This window comes from Protopterus annectens, chromosome 7.part0 (assembly GCF_019279795.1).
Source record: "Protopterus annectens isolate FY-2018-M chromosome 7.part0, PAN1.0, whole genome shotgun sequence".
In the NCBI taxonomy this organism is placed as follows: domain Eukaryota; kingdom Metazoa; phylum Chordata; order Ceratodontiformes; family Protopteridae; genus Protopterus; species Protopterus annectens.
The window spans coordinates 783,363,191-783,391,004 of record NC_056739.1 but is presented as its reverse complement, the minus strand read 5'-3'; the positions used below and the strand labels follow the sequence as shown (position 1 = coordinate 783,391,004).

The following is a 27,814-nucleotide window of genomic DNA, read 5'->3' as shown; positions in this document are numbered from 1 at the left end:
GAGAGATTAGTGGGAAGGAGGAAATGAATACAGAAGTCCCCGGGCCAAACTTGGACTAGAGCGTCTCTGCTGGGCTGGCCTGGTAAAGGGAATAGGGTGAAATAATCTCTGCACTTGCTGTTTTGGGGAGTAGCAAAAAGGTCGCAGCAAGGCTGACCCCACTTGAGAAAAATTTCTCTCACAACAGAGTCTTTCAGAGACCACTCGTGAGGCATGAGGATAGCTCTGCTCAACTTGTCCGCGATTTGATTGGACTTCCCGGGGATGTGCGTTGCTATCAGAAACCGCTGAGAAGAAATCGCCCATTGCCACAGTCTGAGTGCTTCTCGACACAGGGGGTAGGACCTGGTTCCGCCTTGTTTGTTGATATACCACACTACAGACATATTGTCCGTCTGGATTGCTATCGTTCCCAAGGGAAGAGAGTCTTGAAGGGCTTGCAACACTAAAAGCACTGCTCTCATCTCTAGAACATTTATGTGCAAGTGGCATTCTTCTGGTTGCCATGTGCCCTGGACAGTTCTGCCCTGATAATGCCCCCCCCACCCGATCAGGGAGGCGTCCGTTGTCAGTGTAGCAACCGGAGGGGGAGGAATAAAGGGTCTTCCCAATAAGAGCTGAGGGGAAGACATCCACCACAGAAGATGATTCCTGCAAGTTTGCGTGATCATAATGGTGTGGGACATCGGAAGTTGCTGGTATGACCATTGTGTGAAGAGCATCCATTGAAGGATTCTCATGTGGAATCTGGCTAACGGAAGCAAAGGAATGGCAGCCGCCATAATTCCCAATACTTTCAGAACCAACCTGGCTTTGACTCTGTTGCTGCTGAAGATGAGCGAGACCAGTTTTTGTATGTCTGTTATTCTCTGATCTGTTAGCCTCGCAGACATGTTGACTGTGTCTAGAATTGCGCCTATGAAGGTAATAACACGACAAGGCGACAAAACAGACTTTTCGCAATTTATTGAAATGCCTAAATTTTGACAAATGCGAAAGGTGTAGTCCCTGGCCAATAGAAGAAGATGCTTGGTGGGAGCTGTGAGGAGCCAGTCGTCCAAATATGGAAACACCTGGAATCCTTGACGTCTCAAGTGAGAAGCTACCACTGCCATGCATTTGGTAAACACCCGGGGGGCAGTGGTGAGACCAAAGGGCAGGGCCCTGAATTGATAATGACTGGTTCCCAGCCTGAAGCGGAGGAATCTTCTGGAGCGTCTGTTCATTTTTATGTGATAGTACGCGTCCTGAAGGTCTATAGAGCACATCCAGTTTCCTTTTCCCAATAGGGGAAGGATGGACTGCAGCGTGACCATCCGAAATCTTGTTTTCTTGACTGACTTGTTCAAGATACTGAGATCCAAAATTGGTCTCCAGTCCCCTGTTTTCTCTGGAACTAAAAAGAACCTTGAGTAGATTCCGGATCCTTGCTGGTCTGCTGGAACTGGCTGAATTGCTCTTTTTGCAAGCAGCTTTGAAATTTCCAAAGCTGCAAGATCCCTTTGAGCGGGTGGAACATCTGGAAGGGATTTTTTTGATTGGTTTGCAATGCGAACAAAGGGAATGGGATAGCCTTCGGAAATTATGGACTGTACCCATTTGTCTTGAGTCAGGGATAGCCAGGCTTCTGGGTACAGTGACAATCTTCCCCCGACTGCCTCCGAAGGTGGGCAGTCGGGCAACACCTCAGGGATGCTGAAAGGGCTTATCAGAGAAGGCTTCTCGATTGGCCTGGTTCTGGACCCCTGCCTCTAGGGCGGCGTCTACCATTGTAGTTCCCGCCTCTGCCTCTGGCGGGAACCGACTCTGTCGTCAGGCGAAGACCCTTGAGATTGTTTATGGAACCACATTTTCCCACTTTTCTGACCTTTGGGGTAAGGCCTAGAAGGAGTAGAAAACGGACTCCGGCAGAAAGAGTCTTGCCATCTGTCTCGCACCTAGTCAAGGTTTCTTTCACTTGAGGACCAAAAAGAGATGATCCATCGAATGGGGAATTAGTGAATGACGTTTTAAAGGGGTCCGTCAAAGTTGCATAGCCGCATCCAGGCATGCCTACGTAAGGCCACACCTGTCCCTGCGGCCCTGCTCACTCCATCAGCCGCATAAGAGAGGAGGCGCATGGAGGAGTTGGCTATGGAGTTCAGGGTAGCCAGCTGAGTGTTCATCTTGTCTTGAAAACCCACAGCCGTAGGGTCCTTCAACATGTCACTCGCTTCTCTGATCAAGTCCCTTTGAAGACGAGTAAAATGGCATAGGTAGTTCAGCGAACGCATTGCAAATGTCGCTGACGAGAACATCCGCTTCCGCACCTGTCCATGGACCTAGATTCTTTGTTAGGTGGATGGACAGGCACTGAAGGATCAGCTAGTTCCTTCTTAGTGGCAGCAGCAACCACCATAGCATCCACAGAAACTCCTTTTGTCAGAAATTGTTTATCTGCTGGTGCTGTAATGAATTTTGAGGGTCTCCTGGGAGTGGGGTCCACTGAATCAGGAGCCGTCCATGCCTTTCTTGCTACCACCTGCATGAGGGGGTCAAAGGGGGGAGACACCCAGGAGGTGGAAGGACGAGAGCCAAATGCCTCAAGGTACACAGATTCATCCTCCGAAGGGTTGAGGGCTGGCCAATTTCCCCTCTGCTTAAGGATTTCTAGAATGTCTGCAAATGAGATCTTCAGAAGGGGAATGGGGGGAACCCTCGGAATCCTCTAAATCTGTGTCAGAGGTGACGGACTCAGGTGAGTCTATGTGTTTCCTCTTACACTTTCTCTTCCGAGGGGGCTCTTCTGCCAAATCAGGAGAGGCCTCGGAAGAGGATGAGATCCCCACAGGGGATTCCTGAGGAGCTGGCTCTCTGCGGTCCAGGATGAGAGAGTGAGTCGACTTGACCTGAGGCACCGAAGAGGGGGGGGGCGGATGGAGCCGACTGTGGGGTAGAACCAGGTTCTAACACACTCCGCATGACCTCGAACGCACCCCTGTCAGGCAGAGCCAGAGGTCCCCGCTCCGAAAAGCTAAGAACCTCCCTCGGCACCGACAGTGATGGTTCCGAGGCCGATGTCGGAGCCGAACTCACCAGCGCCGAAGCCCCGAGAGGGAGAGCGGGGTCGGACAATGGTCCGATGCCACTCACCCCCCCGGAGCCGACGATGGAAGTCCGGCGCCGAGATTCTTCTAAGGAAGAAATCGGAGCCGACGATGGAGCCGAAGACAATTGTATCGGCTCCGACGCTACCACAGTCTCGGTTCCAAAACGCCCCGGCCCCGAGCCCAACGGAGTCGGAGGAGGAACATATTGAGGGACAAGGGCAGGCATCGACTGATGAGTCGGGCTCTGAAGCATTTGGGCCAGTGCCTCGGACTTGAGAAGTCGACTCACTACCCTCTGAAGGTCATGGTCCGACAGCCTCGATGACCTAGAGGAGTGAGATCTATGGCTCCGTTCAGACAGCAGAGGAGATGCTGGAGCCGAATGAACGGAGCCAAGGGATGGTGACCTAGACCTCTTCCTAGATGTCGGTTCCGAAGGTCTGGTCGGAGCCGACACGGGAATTTCTAATACCTCGGCTCCAGCCGGAGCCGAGGAAACCACAGAAACTGTAGACTGAGACTCATCGGCTCCAGCCGGAGCCGATGTAGACGGAGGTTTCGTAGCCTTAGGTCTCGGCTCAGTAGCTGGAGCCGAAGACCTAGAAGCCTTGGAGGGCTTTCCCGAAGAGACAGTAAGGGACCCTCAGGCTTGAGTAAACCTCTCAGAATCAGTTTGTTTTTTCTTTCCTGCAGGACCCTGGGACTGTAGCCGTGGCATACAGCACAGGAGTCCTGCAGGTGCAAAGGCCCCAGGCAGTAGACACAAGAAGTGTGACCGTCTGTCAGAGACATTTTCTGACAGCACGAGTCACACTTCTTGAAGCCTGAGACCTTTGAGTCTTTAGACATTTTAGAAAAAGTGTAATCACACACACCCAGTCAAACACACTGATTACACCCTATCCTATTTTAAACTCAAAAAATAAAACTACCAAAGTTTTAAATTATGAGAAAACACACACACACCACTAGGGGATGGAGGAAGAAGGCCTGTAGGCCCGAGGGAAGAACTTATAAGTTCTTGTGGAGAAAAAATGGGATTTTAGAGAGAAAGTGGGGAAAATTCCACTAAACTAAGGGAAACAAGTGTTAAAATTAAAATTAAAGGGGTTTAAGTATACTAACTTGAATCTAAAGTTACTCACCAAGAAGCCGGTAGAAAACCAACACCTCGATCGCTGTAGCGGCAAACGAGATCTGAGGTAACTCACGCCTAGCATTGTGGGATATAAGGGGAGCCTCGAGCCGGTGGAACCAACTCTCGAGCTTTTAGAGTGGCCGAGTCGGAGCCGAGGTTGGCTCCGAACCCATCCAGCAAGAATGAAGGCGAGATAGACAACTTAACATCTGATGTTAACACTAAGTGGTGCAACTGGTAGCACACTTTCCTTGGTGCAGAAGACAGAGGGTTCTACTCCTATAATGCGTAAATCAACTGCAAACAGTCCAGTGCAGCATAATGGGGGTGCTGCACCCCTGGTGCGCCATCCTTTAAATGAGATGTTAAACCAAAACCCCATCTTTTTGAACTGGTGGTAGCTCAGGTGGATGTAAAAGATCTCTCAGCAACTACCGAAAAGAGTAGACAAAGTTCCTTGATCCCCTGGCCAAATTCCCCTGATCAGAATAAATTCTAAATCAGATCTTACCTGAAGAGAGGCTACTAGCCTAGTCTAACCTGGTCAAAGGATAAATTACATATAAAAAATAAAATCTCCACAAGGACATTTATCCAAAAACCTACTCCTCTATTTAATTCTCAAACTCCTGCACATTTCATCTCCTCTTTCCACTTTAATTTATAAACGTCTGCCTATATTATGCATATGAGCCTTGAATACACATCTCTACACAATCCCTTCAAATCTTGTTCTATGAAGAGAATCAACTTGTCCCACAACGTTCATCCTCCTCCCATCCCAAATTCATTTAACTCAAACACGTCACACCTGCATATAAAATTAGACTGACTAAACATTTGCACTGTTTCTATCTTACTATCCATAATTAAGAGCTTACAGTTTTATAGCTTTTGTATTACCTGTTTTGTCTGTCCCAACATATCCATAACTGGCATAAAAATCATTTTTAAACCAGACACCCAAGTACTTTATCTGATGTCCCAAAATATGGGTATAGCTGAACCAATTCATGTGTAGGTAAATAGTATTTATCTTGACTAATTTTCTCCCCAGAAAGACCCAAAATACACTCAAAATGCTCCACAAAACTGAAATGCCCATTTCTGGACTTAAAAATTAAAAATATCATCATCTGCAAGCAAGACCAACATATTACCATACAAGTTATACTCTTTAGTTTGAAAGTCTCCTGTTTGCATTGCCAATGGCTATAAATAAGGAGGAGGGGCACAGAGAGAGAGAGAGACAGAGGGCACCACTGCCTAGTTCTGTTCAAACACAGCACAGCAGAGAGAAACCTTCTCACCTTAATTCTTGCTGTTAACCCTTCACATATCTGTTCTAATTAATGTTGTTATTCTATCTGGGAATCCAGTCTATCAAATGCTTTCTCTGCATTAAGACCAACGAACAGCAGCAGTATTTTCTTACATTCTCCTTCCCTCTGGGCCATCATTGCTCTATTAATGTTGTCAAGTGTTTGCCTCCCCTTGAAAAAAAAAACAGAGTTATATCAATCGATATTTGGCAAAACCTTTACCTTTCTCTTTAATACAGATTAACACTTTATAATCGTGGTTTAAAATTAAAATGGGCCTATATGAAACTGAATCTAATGGGTCCTTACCGTTCTTGGGTATTACAGCCACCACAGCTTTCTTTCAAGCTGCTGGTATTTCCCCACCATCTAAAATATTGTTAAACCTCATAGATTTGTCACTTTCTTCTCTCCTAACTTCCAAACTTTGAACACCATCTGTTGTTGGAGACGTCAATGTTGATAGATAAGAAAATCACAATTTTTATATCACTTCTGCCCATCTTAGCTAATGTGTTAAGCTGCCTTCATCTAACTTTACCACATTGAAGTATTTGATGAACACATCCATTTGAGCTTATTCCTGGTTTCCACATTCTTCTGCTTTATATAAACTTTCTGAAATATCTCTTAACACTTCTCTACAGGATCTCTGGTTATTTTTCCTTGCCATAGGCTCACAAAATCTGGTGACAGCCCTTTCCAATTTCTAAAATGAAGCACCAACTACGGACCAAGTGCCAAACAGTCACAATTCAAAGGAAAAAAGCACTCAGACTGCTACTCGCCCACAAACTTCTTTAACAACACAGCACACCCAGTAGAAAATAATGCTGAACAGTTCTCAGTACGTTTTCGTCCAAGACTTCATCAGAATGGTTAGAAACAAAACTCCCTCCCATTTTATACAAAAACCACTTCATCAATAAAGCAATAAGAACAATTAAAACAACTCATTAAGCTTTTTAACCTAATTAACATAACCAAGAACTTGCTTGTGAATATAGTGCTTAAACTGCATAAAGTTACTATATAAACGTTCCTGTACATTTCATACCTTTAAAATCTACTAATCCCTATTTATCCAATCATTGCAACATAAACATTTAATAAAATATCTATGTTAAAATGTGAATATATTAAAACATATTAAACTAAACCATATTAAAGTGAATGCATATGAAAAACAATGCTTTGCTGTCATCTAGTGACCTAAAAGTTCATTACATTAACCAATTTAAAACATCAAAAATCTAAGTGTCAAACTGTCTAAAACCACGGGATAATTAATACCTGTATATTAAAAATCTGACTTATTAAAACATTAAAAACTGTCTGAGGGATATGTAGGGTTTAAGTACTTGTGTACAAAAATGAATAAATGAATAAATAAGGTGCTTGGTCACCCTATAATTTAACCACTCTTAAATTTCAATACAGGTGCAACGGAGACAATCTCATTAAGCCCTGGCCATTTATTCGCCTCAAGGAATAACTGCCAGTACACTTTTCAGTATTCAATTTCTCTCCCATGGTCCCCCACGAATATCCATCTGGACTTCTTCTAGCACAAAAAAATACAAAAGTAGCCTCTTTGCATGTCAAAGTATGTTTATAGAGGGCATTCCTATTATTGCCCTTTTTAATATCGTAACTGTGCTCATATATTCTTCTTTTTAGGCGCCTTTTAGTCTTTCCTACATAAAAACCACCACATTTTCCACATAGTGCCAAATACATTAGCCCTTTAGAGTCTCAGTTAGAATAACACTTTGCACTAATGCATCTATTTCTACTAGGGATATAAACATCTGATTTGTTAACAATAAAGGGGCACTGTGGACAAGCACCACATTTATATGCCCCTACCCTTCTAGATCATTTTTCTATGCCCTTCTTCTCCAAAATATTTTTAATACTTTTAACCTTCCTGAAAACAAATTTTAGGGGGTAGTTCAGTTCAATATTCAAATCCGATAACTTACTAAACTTAACCCACTCCTCCTTCACAATCGTAGTAATGGCTCCTGCATCTCCACTATAATCCATTACAAAAATATTTTCCACCCTATAATTACTATCATTCACCTGTTGGTTGTCACCTATCCCATTATTCTCCATTCCTAAAATAGGTGCAAAGCTATTACTTATATTTTCTTGGACTTCAGCAAAAATTTCATTAATAATTTTCTCTGGGTATCCCTTATCAAGGAACATACTCTTCAACAGTTCAACTTCTTGTATAAAATTCTCATCTTCTGATGTCATTCTACTACCCCTGACGTACTGACCTTTCACAATGCTCCTTTTTGTGTCAATGGGTGGGAGCTCTGGAAATGCAGAAAGGAATTGCAGTAGGTAGCTTTTCTACGTACCTTTGAAGTGAACCTATTACTGTCATAGTCCATCCCTATATTCACATCCAGGTAATCAATAGAACCATGTCCTACTTTATAGGTGAACCTTAAAAAGTCTGTACCGTTGGTAATATAGTTCAAGAATTCACCAAATTTTTCCTCATTATCTATCCAGAAAAGGCAGATGTCATCCAAAAATCATTGATAAAGAACCCAACAGTCCTTATACACAGAATTAAAGATGAATTTCTTCTCCCACCAGGCCAACACCAAATTTGCAAAGGTTGGGGCACACATGCACCCATTGCCACTCCAATCAACTGGTGAAAGAATTCTCCCTCAAAATAAATAAAAAATTATGTTTTAAAACCAGTTCCATCAAAGTCCAAATCAAATAAATATCTCTCACTAAAACCTTTGTTGTCCCTTAAAATTTCTTCTAAAAATTCCAAGCCTTCTTTATGTGGGATAGAAGTGAAGAGGTCAACAACATCAATTGCAATAAATAACACACTTTTCCTAAATAAATTACTTTTCACATTTCTGATGAAATCCCAATAATCTTTGATAACATTAGTTGCGTTTATAGAAATATTTTCAATTTAACATCCTTGAATCCTTTCCAACTTCTCTTACTTATGTCACTGGAATAAAAGTTTGTGCTCTGAAGTTATCTAAAACAGTTGCTTAACAGCAACTCATGCATATTACCCAAAAACACTCTGCAGTTGATTTTCTTCCTGTTTTATGTGCGTTGCTAAGCCAGGGGTCTAGGGTTCAGGGAAGACCAGAAGGTGTCTGTACCTGATCTGGTCCTGTGAGAACTCGTCTGAAGGACTCTGTTTTGTGATGGGCATTTCCAAAGAGCAAAGCCCTCAAGTGGCAATTTGGAGGCCTGGAGTCTACAGAACACTGGTCAAGAGAACAGTAAGAAGAAAATTTATCTACATCAGAGAGTTCCTCTGTCTCACACTAAAGAGTAAATTTGTGACCACCTAGGAAGATAACATTTTTCCCCCTTAACTTAAGGAATTCCTGAAGAAAGGTCTTTTTCTGGTGCTAGCTTCAAGGATTTCATGAAAAAAAAAATCCTGTACCACTAAAAAACTTCAGGGAAGTAAACTGGGAATCCCAGGGCACCAGATCCAGACAGCTGTAACTTGGGCAAATCAACAAAAAGTTAGGATTTTTGTGGCTTAGGTTTCACTTCTGGTGTATAGACAGATGTGAAGGCCTCAGGTTGTAGACTGGTAACCATGACTTAAATCTAGTTCTCTTCAACCTCCTCAGCCACAATTTAAAGGAATGCCTCTCTAATAACGCAGTCACCAACACCTCTATATCACAGGGTGGAGTCTAAGAAACAGTTGTGGCCACGACTGACAAAGAGGCTTTGACTCATGATGTGGACGTGACCAGTGGTGTGGTGGTATGGATATGGTCATACTAGTGGACTCTGAACACACTATCAGGATACAGGGGCTGTAAAAGCACTTCGCCGCTCCAAACTGCAAGCCAAAAAGGGTTACCTGGCACAAAAATCATGTCAGCATCCTCTCAAGTAGTCTTCACCCCAATACACTTCTCCTTTATTTTGTTTGGGAGGTTTGACGTCGGACATGAGGATGCCATAAAGTGTACAGCCCAACCACTAACTTGACCAAAGACCCGATCGACCAAAAGTTACTGTACATACACTGGACACAGTTGAGTACATCAAGATCCAGAACCAGGTAAAGTCAAATACTATGAAAATGTCAGTGTGGAATTTGTGTCCCCACACAATGCAGTTATTGACAGCATGCTGCAACATGTAAAATACCAAGCATTGAAAACAGAAAATAAAATTCCCTAATGGTGTACTTAGAGTTTCTGGCAGACTCAACAAATTGATGCTACAATAATGGCAAATGAAACAAGAAAGAATTGAAGATGGTGCCAGCAAACTACTTTTGCTGGAAGGAGAGGGAGTCTAACAGGCCAAGGAGAATGCGAGTTCTGGAATGCAGGCTGGCCTCTGGGCACCAGCAGGAAGGAAATCCCAAAAGTCAACACTGTAACAGTGAACTACGACATCTAAAGGCTGAAAAATAAATCTTACGTTACATGAACTGATACAACACCAAATAAGGTGGGGCACAAACAGGACAATCATTGCACTCACCAGGAAAAATAAACTATTAAAAAAAAAAAACCTGAATACAGGAGGAAAGCACATTGGTCACAATGCTACAAAACCTCCTCCTAGAAATATAGGATTAGTTGTGTAAAATCTTACCATAACCATAGATGTCCTCTACCATGTTGCAGTATTCTTGTTGTGGGATTTCATGCCCTTAGGTGTCTCGTACGTCGGCTCCTATACAAAAGCTTCAGCTTGGCTGTTGCAGCTGCGTTGGACGTCACATGTAAGGCCATAAACCAGGGGCCTTAAATGCATCGCTGTACGCACAATCCTCAGAACTTGAAACTCAGCAGGTAGAGTAGAAGGCCTAGAAGGAGGAGGTGCCAGTGGTGTCAGGTATGGGACCCTGGGGCCCTTCTGTAGTACTGATAGGTCCAGGGTGAAAGGTTTATATTACAACCTAGGGACATGCTGGGATGCAAAAGAGAATGTTGAGAGGGTTATTGACGGGTGGGAAGGAATACTGTAACATGAAAGAGAAAGACATCTATGGTTATGCTAAACTTTTACACAACTATTCTATGTCCTTCTATTCCTATGTTGCAGTATTCTTGTTGTGGGAGAGTACCACAGCTTAGTAGGATGAAAGGGTGGCAGATGCAGACAATTCTACAAAGTCCTGCGGGATTGCCCTGGCGAATCCTGCATGTGCTCTGGAGACCTGAACTAGCTTGTAGTGCTTGGTAAAGGTGTGGATAGTGGACCATGTGGCAGCTTCCATAATGGAAGACATGTCCAGACCTTTAAGGAAAGCCTTGGAGGCAGCCACTGTCATGGTGGAATGGGCTTTTACTCCACTAGGGGACTTTTCCCATGGTGGGAGTAGCAAAGACGGATGGCTTTTCTGATCCAGCATGCAATGGTTTGTTTTGAGAATGCCTTGCCCAATGCTCTGGGATGGAAGGAAACCGTTGCTTTTATTTCCTAATGGATTTTGTTTTGTCCAAGTAAAATCTTAGTTGTCTGTATACATCCAGTGAGTGAAGTATCCTCTCCCCTTTTGGGTTGGAGATGGAAAGAAGGTGGGGAAGTGGACAGATTGGTTTAATGACAAATCGTTGACCCCCTTGGGCATAAAGGAGGGGTTAGTTCTTAGGGTACCCTGTCCTTGTAGAACGTAGTACAGGGGGGCAAGCCATTAAGGCTTATAGCACTGAAACCCTTCTGTCTGAAGTGATAGCCACTATTAGCACTGTTTTCCATATACACATTTGAAGGGAAGCTGACCCAGTGAGATCAAATGAGTGTTGGGTAAGCTTTTCCAGGATAAAGTTGAGGTCCCAGGGCAGAGGGATAGGCTTTTTCTGGAGGTCTTATGTGTAACACCCCTTTAAGGAAGAGGGTGGGAGGTTGGCATAATGGTTAAGGTGTTCACCTTACAAACACAAGGTCCAGGGTTTGATTCTCAGATGGGGTAAATGGCTAGGCTTAAAATGGCCCACAAAGGCAGTTAGCCTAGTACTAACCTATGAACCTATAAGCCTGGCTAGCAAGGGAGGGTCTAGAGGCAAGCTGACTGATATTGTGGAAAGGTGTACTTTCACTGAAGAATAGGAAAGTCCAATTTTATCACTTGACACACAACTAAGGGGGGATAAACAATGCAAGGGTCCCCTTCTCTTGTCTAGACACCATTTAGTAAATCTTTCCCATTTAGCTAGGCATAACTTTCTTGTTTTAGGTTTCCTGGCCTCCCTCAAGAGTGAAAGCACGTCCACTGAGTAGTGGTGCCTGAATGGGGATCAAAAGTTTATCACCCACAGTGTCAGGGACAATATCTGCAAGTGTGGGTGGATGAGTTTCCCCTTTTCTTGTGTCAGGAGGTCCAACTTGTAGGGTAACTTGCAGTGATTGCCCTTGGCTAGATTGTGAAGGCGCAACCAATGCTGCCTTGGCAGGTACAGAGTCACTACCAAGATTTTCGGTCTCTCCTGATTTTCAGGAAGACTTTCTGAATCAGTGGGTAGGGGGGAAGCATAAAGAAATTTCCTCTCTCAGAAGATGCTGAAAGAGTCTACTCTCCAGGGTCTTTGAGCTGAAAGTCTGCAGCTGCCTGTTTTGGGGGGAGGCGAACAGGTCTATTTGAAGAGTGTCCCACTGGTGGACAATATCTAAGACGCTATTCCTGTCCAACATCCACTCGTGTTGTGAAGAGGACGTCCTGCTTAGATCATCTGCTTGCTTGTTTTCCTGCAAGGGAATGTAGGTTGCCTGCAGGGACATAGTTCTGGTGAGAGGCTAGAACCCATATCAACAGGGTTAGTCTGCACATCTGATATGCTTTTGTCTCTCCCTGTTTCTTGAGTTACCACATTACAGTGGTGTTGTCTGTTACTATTTGAAGAACTCCTGGAAGAAGTACAGGGGTAAATGTTTTTAGAGCTAAGAAGACTGTTGTCATTTCCCTCACATTGATGTGTTTGGCCCTCAAGGAAGGGTGCCAGACTGCTTGGACCCTGTAAGATGCCATTGTGGCTCCCCATCCCGAGTCTGAGGCATCTGTATGTATTACATGGGTTGGGGGGGGGTGGGCTAGAGTGGAAGCCCTTGGTTTAGCTGGACTTGTTGGATCCAGCAGCTGATCTCTTTCTTAAGACAGGGAAGGAGGAGAATAACTTGCTCCAAGTGGCTCTGGTGCTGGGACCAAATGTTTTTGAGGTACGACTGCAGCTTGCGTATATGCACTCTGGCCAGTGGGAGCACAGGAATGGTAGCTGCCATTAAGCCCAGGAGTCAAAGGAATTGCCTTGCAGTTATTACCTTTGTCTGTAGCAGCTCTTTGAAGTGGGAGGTCAGGGATAGGACCTTGTCTTGTGGAAGAAAAGCCTTCATTCTGTCCGTTCGGACTCTGCAGCCCAGAAAAATCTTGTCCTGGTCAGGGTTCAAGGAGGAATTTGGAAGGTTGAGGGTGAACCCTAGACTTTGTAGAAGGAACATGGTGGAAGTGCAGATGATTTGAGAGGGTATGTTTGGACTCTGCCAGTATTAGGATGTCATCCAGATAGGGTTAAATCTGAATTCCCTGAGTTCTGCAGAAGGCAATGGCTGGGGCCAGGGATATTGTGAATACTAAGGGTGCAGTGGACAAACCAAAGGGCAAAGCAGTAAATTGGAAATGAAAGGAGGGCCCAGAGAAACACAGAAATCTTCTGTGGGAAGTTCTGATTAGTATGTGAAAGTAGGCCTCCTTTAGGTCCAAGGTGGCCATGAAGGCCTTGGCTGGTATGATATGAAGCAGATTTGGAAGTGACAGCATTTTGAAGGTGGGCACTTGAAGGTAAAGATTTAAGAAGGAGAGATCCAAGATGGGTCTCCATAGACCGACTTTCTTGGGAACCAGGAAGTGACGGGAGTAGGAACCATATCCTTACAGCCCCTGAGGGGACAGGTTCTATGGTACCTAGCTTCAGAAGGTCTGTCAGAACCTGTGGAAGGAGATGCAGTGGTTTTTTGGGAGGGAAAGGGATGCCTCTCATGGGTGTTTTTTCTTTGCAGGAGGGGAAATATTTCTGTAGTAAGGATAGTACCCATTAGTCCAAGGTTATAGTTTCCTAGAAGAAGCAGCAGTGGGGAAGGCGTGCTGAGAGTGGCAGGGGGGCAAGCCACTCAAACACTGCTGGGGGCTCCTCTGTCCTGAAAAGGTCATCTAGGTTGAAGATGCGAGGCAGCCGGTCTGGAAGTGGTGGGTCTTCTTGCACCTCTTCTAGATCTGGGAGAGGAAGTACCCGCATGGGCCGGGTTTCACCTTACAAAGGGGGCTTTAGCTGGATAGTTTCTGTAGTACTTGGGAATGGGGGACACCGATAAATGTTTAACATCGTCCAATTCTTTACTTTCTTCTTGCAGATTTTTAAAAAGATCTGCAGAGTGTTTTCCAAAAAAGAAATAGTGGTTCAGGGGGGCATCCAAGATCTTTGACAAAGTCTTCTGGGAGATTCTGAAGTCTCAGCCAGGAGTATCTCCTGAGAACTGAAGCAGATGCTGCAGAGCGAGTAGATGCTTCAGCAGCATCATAGCTGCATCTAATAGAGTATCTGGCTACTTGTGAAGCTAGAGAAACTCTCGAGATGTAAGCCTTAATGGGGCAGTCAGGAATAGTGGCCAGCATTTAAGAGGCTTGAGAGACCAAGTCCAGAGCATATTTTGTCATATGTGTCCGACAGTTAATGACTCTGAAAGCCAAAGTGGAGGAGGTTCTAGACCTTCTTTCCAATCCTAACCATAGATGTGCTATGTTTATCATTGCGTAGGAGTGAGGCGGAGGGAAGGAGTCTGAATTGCTAATCAGGGTAGGTGGCAATCACTGCTGGGTCTGGTAAGGGTGGTTTGACTAAGAATTTCTGCTCATCAGGCCCCTTGTAAAAGCAATCTAGCTGCTTGGCGGCAGGTGGCTGTGAGTCTGGAAACTTAGATGCAGAATTAAAGGCATCCAGGTATGCAGGCAGAACAAGTGGAACAGCAGAAAGGGAGGGGGATTCTACTTGCAGAAGCTCAAAATACCTTTTTTGGGTTACCTGACATTTGTGAGGTACCCCATCTGAAGTAGTCTTTCATTTTGGTGATAGTCTCAACAAATGCGATATCCTCAGGGGGTGAATCTCTCTCTATAGATTCCTCATCAGGAGGTTAATACTCCTGCTGTGCAAGCAATTTGGGAGGTGTAAGATATAGACTCCTCAGAGGAGGAAAAGGATGAATCATGCTCTTCCTCCCTAACCTAAGATGTATGGGGGTGGGGGGGTGAAGCAGGTCTAGGGCTGAGCAAAGGTAGAGTAGTGGAGGATGGGGCTGAAGGCCTGCATCAGGGAAGAGGTGAAGGATTGCCAGTCAGGTAGGCCTTCTGCAGCGGGAGAGGCATGCTTGGTTTTCTGTTTCTTTTTTTGCTGGGGTAGATGCTGGAGCAGGCCTGGAATCGGGTCTGGTAGGAAAGCATATCCGAAGGCAGGATCCGGGTCGGAGGTTCAGCAGATTCTGGTTCCCCCTTGACCTGGACGGTAGTAGGAGTCCGGGTTGGCTCCGGGGACGTGCCGGTTGTCGACTGAGCAATGGCTTCAACAAAAGTAGTCGTTGAAGTCGAAGGATCTGCCAGGCATCACTCAGCTCCTAAATCAGCAGCTGGCGAGGCGTCCGGTAACAGAGCGGCAGGCAAGGAAGGCCTAGGAAACTTGGCCTTCTTACACGGAGGTTCTGACGCAGCCTCAGAGGTGGGATCCATCCTTAGGGCTAGCCGCTTATTGTGCTGGTTTTCTAAATAGAGGTTAAGAGCAGCCAGATGGCTGCGTATGGTCTTCGGTACAAACAACTTGACAAATGGAGCAAGTGGTATGGTCGTGCTCCTGGCATAAACAAAAAACACACCAATCATGGGAGTCTTTATGGGGTATCTGGCACCCGTACTGGCATTTACCCTTTTAACCTGACATCGGCTATAAATTGCTACAACAAACCAAACCTAAGCAATAACAAACCGATATGAAAAGAAAACCCCCAATGGGTTAATTAGCTTTACTGAAACGTCTGATGCGAAGGAGTAAAACAAAAACCCCAACAGGTTACTTAGCTTTACTGAAAAATCTGATGCGAAGGAGTGAAGACACCCTGCATCGGTCTGTGGCTGAAAAGTTCTGAGGATTGTGTGTGCAGACTTCACATTTAAGGCACTGGTTTATGGCCTTACGTGTGACGTCCAACAAAGCTGTAACAGCCAAGCTGAAGCTTTTGTATAGGAGCCAACATACGATTCGGTTGAGGGCAGGAAATCCCACAACAACAATAATGCAACATAGGAATAAGAAGGCTATCTACTGTTGTTGTGTCTTTCGGCTTTTCCCGGTTAGGGGTCGCCACAGCGGAACTCTGGTCCGCTAATGATTGGCAGTAGATTTTTACGTGCCGAGTTGCCGGCCTTGACGCACAACCTTCAACGAAGGTACGCCCATTCACGCAGGTCTCCACACAGAAGATGCTCTAGCTGAGAATCGAACAGGACGTGCAGTTGTGTACACTTACCATTAATATAGATGTTAGACTGTATTCACTGTTGCAGTCATCACATTTGGGTTATCCCTGCCAATGTAGCCCTCGGCCAGCCTTAATACCAGAGACTTAGTATTTCTGCGTCGATTGCTGTCACTTGAGGACTGACGTCAGGTCATCAGTAGTATAAAGTAAGGCAGCCGACAGCATTACATCAGTTTTTCTTGCACTAACCTGTCAGGAGCCCCCAAAGTAGGCCAGGTTCTGGTGGAAGAACCCCACCAGTGGAAAATAAAGACCAATATGTCCCTTGTAAGGAAAGGAGAAAAACAAGGAAGAAAGGTAATAAAAGGAGAAAGAGAAGAAAGGGGGATGGAGGGTGGGAAGCCAGGACTGCAACAGTGAAAACACTCCAACATCTACATTTATGGTAAGTGTACACCAACTGTACTATGTTCTTCATATTTCACTGCTGCAGTCATCACATTTGGGTTGATTCCCAAAGCTAAGGAAATGGGTGGAGGCAGTCAAGGAAACTGGGGTCTGGCTAGGATGCCCTGCAAGACTGCAGAGGCAAACCCTGCCCTGTATTTGGAGGTGGTAATGTTTGGTAAAAGTGTGAACAGATGTACAGGTGGCAGCCTCCAAGATGTCCCTGGTGGGGACTCCTCTAAGGAAAGCGCCAAAGGTGGAGGCTGCTCTGGTGGAGTGTCCTGACCCCCTTGGGGGGAGGCTTTCCATGCTGTTTGTAGCAGAAATGGATGCAGTGTGCTATCCATTTGAAAATGGATTGCTTGGAGATGGATTTGCCTTCTAGCAAAGCTAAGATCAGCCTTTCTGAAGGATTTGGTCCTCTCGACACAGAACCTGAGCTATCTGTGCACATCTAGACAGTGAAGAATCCTTCCCCCCTTGTTCTGGGGATTAGGAAAGAAGGTGGGCAAATGAACCGATTGGTTAAGAGCCATACTGGACACCACCTTGGGCATGAAGGATGGGTTAGTTCTGAGGGATACCCTGTATGCATGGAAAATGATGAAGGGTTCCACAGCCAAGAGTGCTTGCAGCTCAGAGACTCTTCTGGCTGAAGTGACAGCCAGAAGGAATGCTGTCTTCCAGGAGAGAAATTTTAGCTCTGCATTAGAAGTTGGTTCGAAAGGAGGCAGGGTGAGCTTTTCCAAGACAAAGTAAAGGCCCCAAGCTGGTGTTGGTGTCCTTCTGGGAGCCTCAAGTTGCCAGCTCCTCGGAGGAACTGTTTGATCAAAGGGTGTGTGTAAAGGGGCTGTTCAGTGGGAAAATGAGCAGAAATAGCAGAGGCATGAATTTTTATAGAGGAGAGAGAGAGACCTCTGTGTAGTAGGTCAGCTAAGTAATCCAGGATGAGAGGGATGGAGGGCTGTACTGTATTGGCACCCTTAGCCTGGATCCAGGTGCAGAACCTTTTCCAATTAATTGCGTAAGACTTTCTGGTGCTAGGACATCTGGCCTCAAGAAAGTGAAAGTGAAAGGTTCATACTAGGCTAACTGCCCTTGCGAGCCATTTTAAGCTTTGCCAGTTATCCCTTGTGAGACTCAAACCCTGCACCTTGTGAGTGTAAGGCAAACACCTTAACCATTAGGCCACCCTCCCACCCTACATCCAGAACCTGTTTACTGAGGAGGGCGGATTGGTTCAGGGTTAAGGGAAAAAAAGCCAAACTGAGTATCTGCAATTGGGGATGCATAAATTCGACTTCCCTCTGGGTCAGGTGGTTTGGAATTTGAGGAAGATGCCATTGAGGCAGCGGGGACAGGCTGCACAGCAAGGGGTACCAGTGTTGTCAGGGCCAGTCTGGAGCCAAGAATAGTCCTTGGTTTTTCCTACCTTATTTTGAGCAGTACCCTGGGGATGACAGGAAGGGGAGGAAAGGCACAGATCGAGAGATTGACCCAGGTGAAAGACAGGGCATCCACTTTCCAAGCCATGCAGTGTTGCTCCCTGGTGCAGAATTTGCTGAGCTGATGGTTGGTGTGGGAGGCCAATAGGTCGACGTTCGGGGTTCCCCATTTCTGAGTTATTAGGGTGAAGATACTGCTGTTGAGCTGCCATTCCTGCGAGTCCAGAAGGTTTCTGCTTAATTGGTCTGCCAGAGAGTTTAGAGAGTCTGGCAGGAATTATGTTAACAGGTGCAGTTGTGTGGAAGAGACCATCAGCCAAAGGGTCATGGCCAGCCTGCAGAGAAGGTAGGAGCGAGTCCCTCCTTATTTGTTGATGTACCACATCACAGTGGTGGTGTCTGTTTTGATCAGGAGAGCCCCTGGAGAGAGTAGGGGTCTGGAAAGCTATCAAGGTGTGCTGCAGAGCCATCATTTTTTTTTTTTGATGTGCAGGGGGATTTGCTGTAGGCTCCATTGGCCCTGTATGCACCTGCCGTCCAGGTGTGCACTCCAAGCGTAGTCTGACGAGTCTGTGGTGAGGGTTTTTACAAAGGCCAGGTGCTTGAGCAGCTTTCCCTGGCTGTCTGCCTGAAGAAGGCAGTCATCTAAGTATGGGTAAATCTGAATATTTCTTTGCCTGCAAAAAGAAATGGCTGGAGCCAGACATTTTGTGAAAACTTTGGGAGCAGTAGATAAGCCAAAGGGAAGTGCAGAGAACTGAAAGTGTTGATATCCTGCCCTGAAGCGGAGATATTTCCTGCATGATTCCCTGATAGGAATGTGGACATAGGCCTCTTTTAGATGTAGGGTGGCTAGCCAAGTGACCTTGGAAAGCATGGGTAAGCAGCTGTTGGAGGGTGAGCATTTTGAATTTTAGGATCACCAGGAAGGTGTTTAAAATGGATAGATCAAGGATGGGGTACCAGGTGCCTTCTTTTCTGGGGACATGAAAAAGTCTGGAGTAGAAGCCAATTATCTGTTCTGCAGGAACGTGTTCTACTGTCCTCAGACAGCAGGGAATGGATATTGCTTTTGTGCCTCTGCCCACTGATTTGGTGGAAGATCTGGGAACCTTTTTGGGGTTGGAAAGGTGTGGAAGGAGAATTTGTAACCCTAAGACACGATGTTCAGAACCCATTGGTCCTTGGTAATGGTGGCCCAGGTGCTTGAGTGAAAGGAGAGTTTTCCTCCTAGGGGTAAGTGAAGGTGGGCAGAGAAGAGGGTGGGAGGAGGTGAGTCACTGAGTTCTTATCATAAGGGGGTGGCTTCGAACTCCCTAGCTTTGAAGTGGAGTCCACTGCTTAGATCTCTGCATTCCCTGGGGCTGCTGTCTGGGGGTTCTGCTTCCACGGGGCCTAGGCTGGGCCTGTTTACTTGGAGCAGGAAAGGACCAGTGCTTGAAGGGACAATGCCTGCTGAACCTAGAGGGCTGGACCTGCAAGAAATATTTAACTGCATAGATTTTGCTTTTTCTTCCATCTGCTTTAGTGCCAAATAAGTTATCTTTGTGCAAGGGGGCATCCAACAATTTAGATTTGACATGGTCTGGCAGGGGTGGTTTCTTAAGCCATACAGGTCTTCTAAAGACAGATCCAATGACTGCTGCCCTGCAAGAAGCTTCTAGAGTGTCAAAACCATTGAGCAAAGTGTGTTTAGTTACTTGACTTGCAGAATGCAGTCTTGTAAATCTTTAGATTCTGCGCAAGCAGGAAAGGAAGACATTTTTTGTTTAAGGAGTTCCAAGGTATGTTACTGATATTTCAGCATATGGAACTGACAATTTAGTGTCCTGATAGCAAGAGTAGCTGAGGTGTATGCTTTTTTACCCCATCTGTCCAAAGCTCGGGAATCACTGTCTGAGAGGGTGGTATTCCTTGCAGAGGTTGCTTTAATCCGCTTTGACCCTTGAGAAATTACATCAGGGTCAGCTTTTGGATTTTTAAAAAAAAGATATTTGTGTGAGTCAGGGACTCTATAGTACCAGTCTGGTTTTCTGGGAGCAGGATGTAGGGCGTCAGGAGTCAAGCTGGATTCAAGGAAACCATCATCCACAACATCCAGGACTGGGGGGGTGGCCAAGGGTCTGTGTTGTGGAAGATCTAGGAATTCCCTGAGTCTCTTTTTAGACTGAGGGTAGTCCTGACTCTCCCATTGGAAATGCTCCCTTAAAGTATGCAAGGTTTCCCCAAAGGAAAAATCCTCTGTGGGAGAGGCTGAAGAATGGAGTCCTCTGCATCAGAATCCTCATAAGTGGAGAGGGGTTGCAGGTCTTCATAGTCAGATGCATCAGATTCATCTGACTCTTGTTCAGACAAAACTACAGGGAACAGATCTTTTTTTTCCTTTTTGAGGGGGTAGCTTGGCTTCCCCTGATCAGCATGATAAGGTCTTCTGCCATTTTAAGCATTTGAAACAGACAAGGTAGCAGGCGCCTGAGAGTGGGTAGTCTGTTTCTTGGGTGTTGTTCGAACCCTGGGCGTAAGAAACTCAGTTTTTGAAAGAACGGCAGTCACGAAAGAAGTCACTGGTTTGCGTAGAGAATCGGTAGTATGAAGGAAGTCCTCGGAAGCTGATGCCTGCTCAGCAGCTCCGGACCCATCCAAAGTAGAGATGACCACAGGATCCTTAGTCGAAGAGTTTTGTGGCATACTGGACTCCGAAAGGGTATCGGTAGCGGCCTGCGAATCAACTGAAGAAGGCATCAGGGGCTGCAAAAGCGCCTCACTGAGTACCGGAGGACTGACTACTAGCTTAACAGAAGCGTCGTTGGTAGGTCTGGACCTGTGAGGTCCGTCTCTGTCTATCTTTACATTTTTTTCGGAAGATCTGCTGTCGGATGGCTTACCTGAAGCCATATTGGAATTCAAGGACTGTAAACAAAAATAGCTGGCTACAATAAGGGCCCAACGATGGATAGTTCTGGTGTTGAACAAAGCACAGAATTGACATCTGGGGACGTCGTGGTATGGCCCTAAACAAGTGACGCAGTAAAAGTGGAAGTCTCGGTGTGGTATTTGCTTTCCACAAGCAAGACCATTATTAACTTTTTCTGATATCGGTTAGTGCAAGAAAAAAGGATCCCCAACGGAGTACTTAGCTTCAGAAGACTTCAACTTCAATTCGGAAATGAAAACTCAGGTAGCGACTTGTGCCAAGTGCTTCTGCTTCGGGCTCCATGGCAAGAAAGACTGATGTAATGGTGTTGGCTGCTTTACTTTATACTACTGACGACCTGACATTAGGCCTCAAGCGACAGCAACAGGTGCAGAAATACTAAGTCTCCGGTATTCGGGCCAGCCGAGGGCTACCCTGGCAGGGATAAACCCAAATGTGATGACTGCAACAGTGAAACACAAAGAACATCTAGCAGAATTTTCTCTCTCCTTTCTATCAAGCAGAATTAAGCTTAAATTCGGTCATCAAAGTTCTTCAATCATTCTGACTACAGTGATAAACGCTTTTTAGTAGTACGCAAACTGCACAGACTATAGAATTTAAGGTCAACAAACAAGAGACACCAAACTAAAGCAATATAATACTTGAGAATGGTTTCAGTTTGTTCTGCAAGACAAAACTACGCTCACTTTAACATTCACAATCAGCAACACACAAATGAAAACCAGTCCGAGAACTGACATCTTGCTAGAACACATTCTACAAAGCAGGCCAAATGCTACACAGTGACTCTGCTAGCTTCATACCTTTAAGGAGAGAAAAGCACCAGAGGAGTCAAATGTTCCCATCTCTTCATCTTCATCATCCATACACCATTCAGGCAGAAGGTCCTTATCATCCTCAAAATTGTCACTGCTTGACCTGTTCCTTCTTGGTCCCCGCTCTTCGTCTCTCTCTCGGAAATCAAAATCAAATTTTCTCCGACGGTCATTGTGATCCCTCCAGCCTGCAGATCGTGCACCCTCTGTGCTCAGATAGGGACATAAAGGCATAACTGTTAAAGATGAACGTACCCCACTTAGACTGCAAGCTGCATAATAACTTAGTCATATTTCACATTTTTCAACAATTTAATTTTCAACAATCGCAGTATAGAACAGATAATTTCTATAATTCGGCAGTAAAAGATTAGTTTTTAAGTACATCTGCTGACCACTGACAGGACTCAACTCACTGGGTTATTGACGGATATGTTCCCTTTCTTCTAGATACGTTACAGCCCTCAGAAGCTCTGATGTGCAGGGGTGTAACATACCCTGCCAGAGGACATTCCATGATGTCATCCTATTCAGGGGCAGAACATGATCAGCTCTAGTAATCACCAGGTTGTTCCCAACTATACAATGAGCACATTCTTCTAATGCAATACAAGCAGTCCTCCAGTTACAGACATCCGACTTACAGATGGCCCATAAATAAGTACGGGCTGCCTCAATGTTGAAAATAACTTGAAAACACATGAAAATCTTTAAAGTTGCTCCAGTCTTACCTTAATATGAAGAACTCTGTTGTACTTTCCTTTTCAAATGAAACGCACTGAAACGGGGGTATACATGGAAAAATAACACCTTTATTAAACACAAAACGCTTTTGCCCCTACAACCTGAGACTTCATCAGAATACAATGTTACACTACAAAGACAAGTTAAATATTCCTCCAATGCTCACAATAGGTTAACTGACAACTAGAAAAATTAAGGAAAAAGGAATCCCAGTGGCAATTAAGGTTGACTGCTATGTTCCCCCCAGGTTTAAATGATGTTATTTCTATTTTCCTATTCTGCAGGAAAAAGTTGGAAAACTGTAGAATAGATTTTTTTAATAATTTACTTCCTAGTATGGAATCTGATATTTGGGAAGTTCTTATACTAGTAAACTTTTTTACACTTGTTCATATTCCAAATTTTATATTTGTATTCTTTATTTTGAAATGGGTATGCTTTAAAAAGTTTTTAAGGAATGTGATTGGTTTGTCAATTAACCTATTGTTAGCTTTTTCCCCCCCATCTATACCGTCTTTCCAGTGCGTTCTTTCATATGGTTAGTTCGTTTTTCACACAGCACCACACTTGGTTCTTTGTATTTTTGCCTTCATGGAAAACAAGACATCCAACTGGTTAAGAGATCGCTGTGTTGGCGATCTGACTGGTCAAGACTGCTGGCTTGTACAGTACTGAAGCAGTTACTGTACTGTACAACAGAATGGGCAAATGGCATTGCGGCTCACTAGGGGCTAGATGACAGTAGGAGGTCTGGCAGAGGTCAAAGCTTAGAATTTTCTAATATCAACCCCTATTAAAATATCGAAGCAACAGAAAACCCAATTTTTTCCTAGGGAAAGAATTTGGTTGTCCGTTTCTGTTGCTTCAGCATTTTCAGCGCTGTGGTTGAAAGTTATGGGTCGGGTTCAGGTAAGTGTGCGATTGAGTGCGGGTTAACTTACTTAGGGTTAGGGCGCGGGTTAGGTATGTGTGCGATTGTGTGGACGCAAGGGTTAGTGGCGGGTTCGCTGTGTGTGCGATTGTATGGACTTTAGGGTTAGGGCGGGTTAAATGAGTTAGGGTTAGGGCGCGTGTCAGGTAAGTGCGCAATTGTGTAGACATGAGAGTTAGGGCGGGGTGAGGTGAGTGTACGATAGTGACGTACCTTAGGATTAGGGTTTGGGTAAGTGGATAGTCTGTGGTGTGTGTATAGCTTAGTGTAGGGTTAGGTGTAAGATTTTAGGTGTATGTGTGTGGATTGCTGTTTGTTTGGTGTGCTTACGTTGTGTGTGTGTGTTTTGCAACAGCAAATTTAATCCCTAAGAAAAAATTTGCTGTTCTGTATGTTCGATGTTTTCAGCTTTCACTGAATAGCGGTCGATATTAGAACATTCGAAGTTTTGAAACTTCGATGTTCTAATATAGACCCACCAATATCTATTTCTACATTATCCTTAAGAAGCTTCATTTTAAGGGGGGGGATAGAAGACGAAAGGTGAACCTGTAAATGCCAAAGAACGGGTAAAGGGCTAGAACCTCTTCCTTTCCATACAGCTTTGTAGGGGAGGCTGCATACTAATTCGAGTTCTAGGAGTGAATCCATGAAAGATCCTATACCTGTTGACACCTGGTGCACTGGGCCTAAAATAATCACAACAGTTGTGAAAGTATTTCTGAGGAATCCAACTACCACTGGAGCATTTAACTGTTCTAAGATCGTAATAGATGGCTAGTGTGAACCACTGGAAAAAAAAAACGTTATTTACATAGTAGATATTTGTGTGCAAGTGTGTGTGAGAGAGTGTGTGTGTGTGTGTGTGAGTGAGAGTGTGTGTGTGTGTGTGTGTGTGTGAGAGAGTGTGTGAGAGAGAGAGTGTGTGTGTGTGAGACAGAGAGAGAGTGTGTGTACACACACACAAACACACACACACATATATATATATATATATATATATATATATATATATATACACACACATATATATAGATATATATATATATATATATATATACACACACACACACACACACATATACAAACATGTACAACACACACACAAGCAAAGTCTCTAACCAGAAATTCACAGAAGAAAAGCAGGTACCCAACCAGGGTACTTAACTGTCATGATTCCAGGGCAGGTCAAGCTACAATAGATTGTGAATTCGTACTCTGTAAAGTATATACTGAACTGCAACAAGATCGATCTACTGTAGTATACGCAGATAACGGTTTTATAATGCAGATATCCAAGAAGGGAAGGGTAACCCACCGCACCTGGTAGCTCAGAAGTCTGGCAGACAGCGTGGCCAAAGCTCCTGTAGGCTGAGCTACTGCAACAAAGACCATCAGCTGACACTGAAGCATCTAACTCCATGCTGAAGACAATCTAAGAACAGGGCAAAAATTCTCACAATTTAGAGAGCTCCTCAAGCACTGCAACCATGGCAGCACTTTTCTGGGGAAGTACAAAGCAGTGTCTTGATGCCACCCACTAGCATGAAGTTATCCAGGCTAAGGAACACAAGCACACCTTCCTTTTGTAATGTCCATCACAATGGCTACCATCTTGATAGCACAGTAAAATCATATAAGAAATGAAATATCAACCCCTAATATGGAGATGGGGGGGGGGTCACCCCATAACGATACACTTGCTAGCAATCATGAATTTATTTTACTAAACACATTCATTAAATATCACTTAAAACACAGGCAGGTATACATTAAATGCACAAAAAAAAAAACTTTATTAACATGTTTTCCCATAGCATGTATTATACATCGCATATATTTCCTTTCGTTGTAACCATTAGTCGAACATTACATAAAGTGCTGAATTCCTGTCTTCCATTAAACCTCACTGCTACTACTGAACAACATTCTGCATGTATTGTTCCTACAATTTCCATTTATTGTTATGCAATTTGTTCCCTCCACTTTTCTAAAGATTCTTTTTCTAGTTCTTTTAAAAGATTTAACACTTCAAATACAATTGGTTTAACCAATTTCCATTGAATACTAAATGCTTTTTTGGCAGCCAACAAAATTAAGGTCTTACTATGCGTAAACAACTGAGATACTGAGTCCCAGGTCAAAAGAATAATTTCCACACTTACAGCCATCTGCTCACCCAATACTTGACAGTACTCTGTAGGGAACAATCTGCCACTTTATTAAACTCCCAAAACGTATGTTCCCAGGTACTTCCTACTTCCCCATCTCACCTCCAACATCTGCAATCTGAGGAAAAATTCTTTGAAGTCTTCTTTTGTTTGTGTCTTTCGGCTTTTCCCGGTTAGGGGGTCGCCACAGCGGAACTCCGGTCCACTGATTGGCAGTTGATTTTTACGTACAGTCTTGCCAGGCCTGACGCACAACCTTCAACGAAGGTACGCCCATTCACGCATGTCTCCATGCAGAAGACGCTCTAGCAGAGAATCGAACCAGGCAGCATCTTACTGTGAGGCGACAACGCTACCACAGCACCACCACCGCGGTCTCTGAAGTCTACTTACGGTATAAAAATACCTATGCAGAATCTTCCAAGCAAAGATCTTAAACCTTCTGGACTCTTTTGCATACTTGGGAGCCACACATGCCCTCCTCCCCATTGCTCACTTATAAACTGCTTATTCAAGTCTTTCTTCCCAATCTTTTCAGATTTCATCAGATTGCTTCTTATAGATATGCAATATTTTATATGACCTACTAAATATCCTTCAACAGCAGCTTCCGTTCTAGATTTAACTAAAAACTCTACCACAGTAGGTCTTTTACGTATGATTCCCCCATCCTTTTCTTTCTGCCTATGCTCGAACAGCAACTGCTGGTAGGGAAGGCAGTCTCCAAGCCTGCAGTCCAAAAGTCTTGTTGGCTTCATCCCACTCTATTATATTTCCCTCTCCAGTTATTTGGTCCCAATACAGTACAGTTGTGTACACCTACCATAAATGTAGATGTTAAGAGTGTCTTCACTGTTGCAGTCATGACTGTAGGGCTCTCCCATGCCGGCAGGCAGTCCTCGGTCGGCCAGAATCCCAAAGTCTGGGTCCGGCGTCGGCTGTTCAACCATGCTCCCTGACGTCAGAGCGCCAGGAGTACAAAGCTGATAGCCGACACCATGTTCTCCAGTTTTTCTTGCACCAGATGTCAGGAGTCCCAAAATGAGAAAGGTCCCATATCCTTTGCAAATACACCTCAGAAGAATGGTGAAAAAAGGAATCACACAAAAGTAAAAATAAGAGGGGACAGGAGGGAGGGAAACCCAAACTGCAACAGTGAAGACACTCGAACATTTACATTTATGGTAGGTGTACACAACTGTACTATGTTCATCGTGTTTCACTGTTGCAGTCATGACTGTAGGGTAGAATCCCAAAGCAGAATGAAAGGGAGGTGGTCATAAAGTAGAAGGGGTGGCTAAAAGGCCCTGCAAGACTGCAGAAGCAAAGCCTGCCCTAGACCTAGAGTAGAGAGGTAGATTGTAGTGCTTTGAAAAAGTATGCACTGAACTCCAAGTTGCAGCTTCCAAAATGTCTTTGGTAGGAACTCCCCTGAGGAAGACAGCAGAAGTGGCAGCAGCTCTGGTGGAATGAGTCCGTATACTCCCTGGGATTTGATTTCCATGGTTTGAATAACAAAATCTGATTCCATGAGCAATCCATTTAGAAATGGTCTGTTTTGAAATGGCTTTACCTTGGGAACTTGAAGCATAACAAAGAAACAATTGCTCTGATTTTCTGATGTCCTTGGTTCTGTCCAGGTAAAAACGTAGTTGTCTGTGTACATCCAAGGAATGTAAGATCCTTTTCCCCTTTATTTTGAGGAGTGGGGAAAAAAGTTGGCAAGTGGATAGTTTGATTTAAATCCACTTTGGAAACCACCTTAGGTATGAATGTAGGATTAGTCCTCAAAGACACCCTGTCTTGATGAAAAATAATATAAGGTTCCACAGCCATAAGAGCTTGAAACTCTGAAACTCTCCTGGCAGAGGTCAGGGCTAACAGGATGGCTGTTTTCCAAGATAAAAACTTGATGTCAGAAGAGGCAGCAGGCTCAAAAGGAGGTAAGGTGAGCTTTTCCAAAACATAGTTGAGATCCCAAGCAGGAATGGGAGGAGATCTAGGAGGTCTTAAGTTCTTAGCTCCTCTGAGAAACTGTCTCATGAGCTGGTGGGAAAAGATTGGAGGGTCTGTATTATAATGAGCGGAAATAGCAGAGGCATGTATCTTAATGGAAGAGAAAGAGACCCTTATGTAAGAGATCTGTCAGGTAAAGTAAAATTAAAGGAATGTTCGGAAGAAGAGGATCAGAATCCTGAGCCTGCATCCAGGAACAAAATCTTTTCCATTTTCCTGCATAACATTTTCTAGTGCTAGGACGTCTGGCTTCTA

The 27,814-nt window shown here is 44.5% G+C and overlaps 1 protein-coding gene across 1 annotated transcript in view; it reads right to left on the bottom strand.

The window, feature by feature from the left end:
* Positions 1-27,814, bottom strand: part of GIGYF1 (GRB10 interacting GYF protein 1) — a gene marked incomplete in the record, with an annotated part of 2,892,461 nt that overhangs the window by 1,923,750 nt on the left and 940,897 nt on the right. Inside the window, 1 exon segment of the mRNA XM_044077309.1 lies at positions 21,686-21,933. Within this exon segment, the coding sequence (XP_043933244.1) occupies positions 21,686-21,933 (248 nt within the window).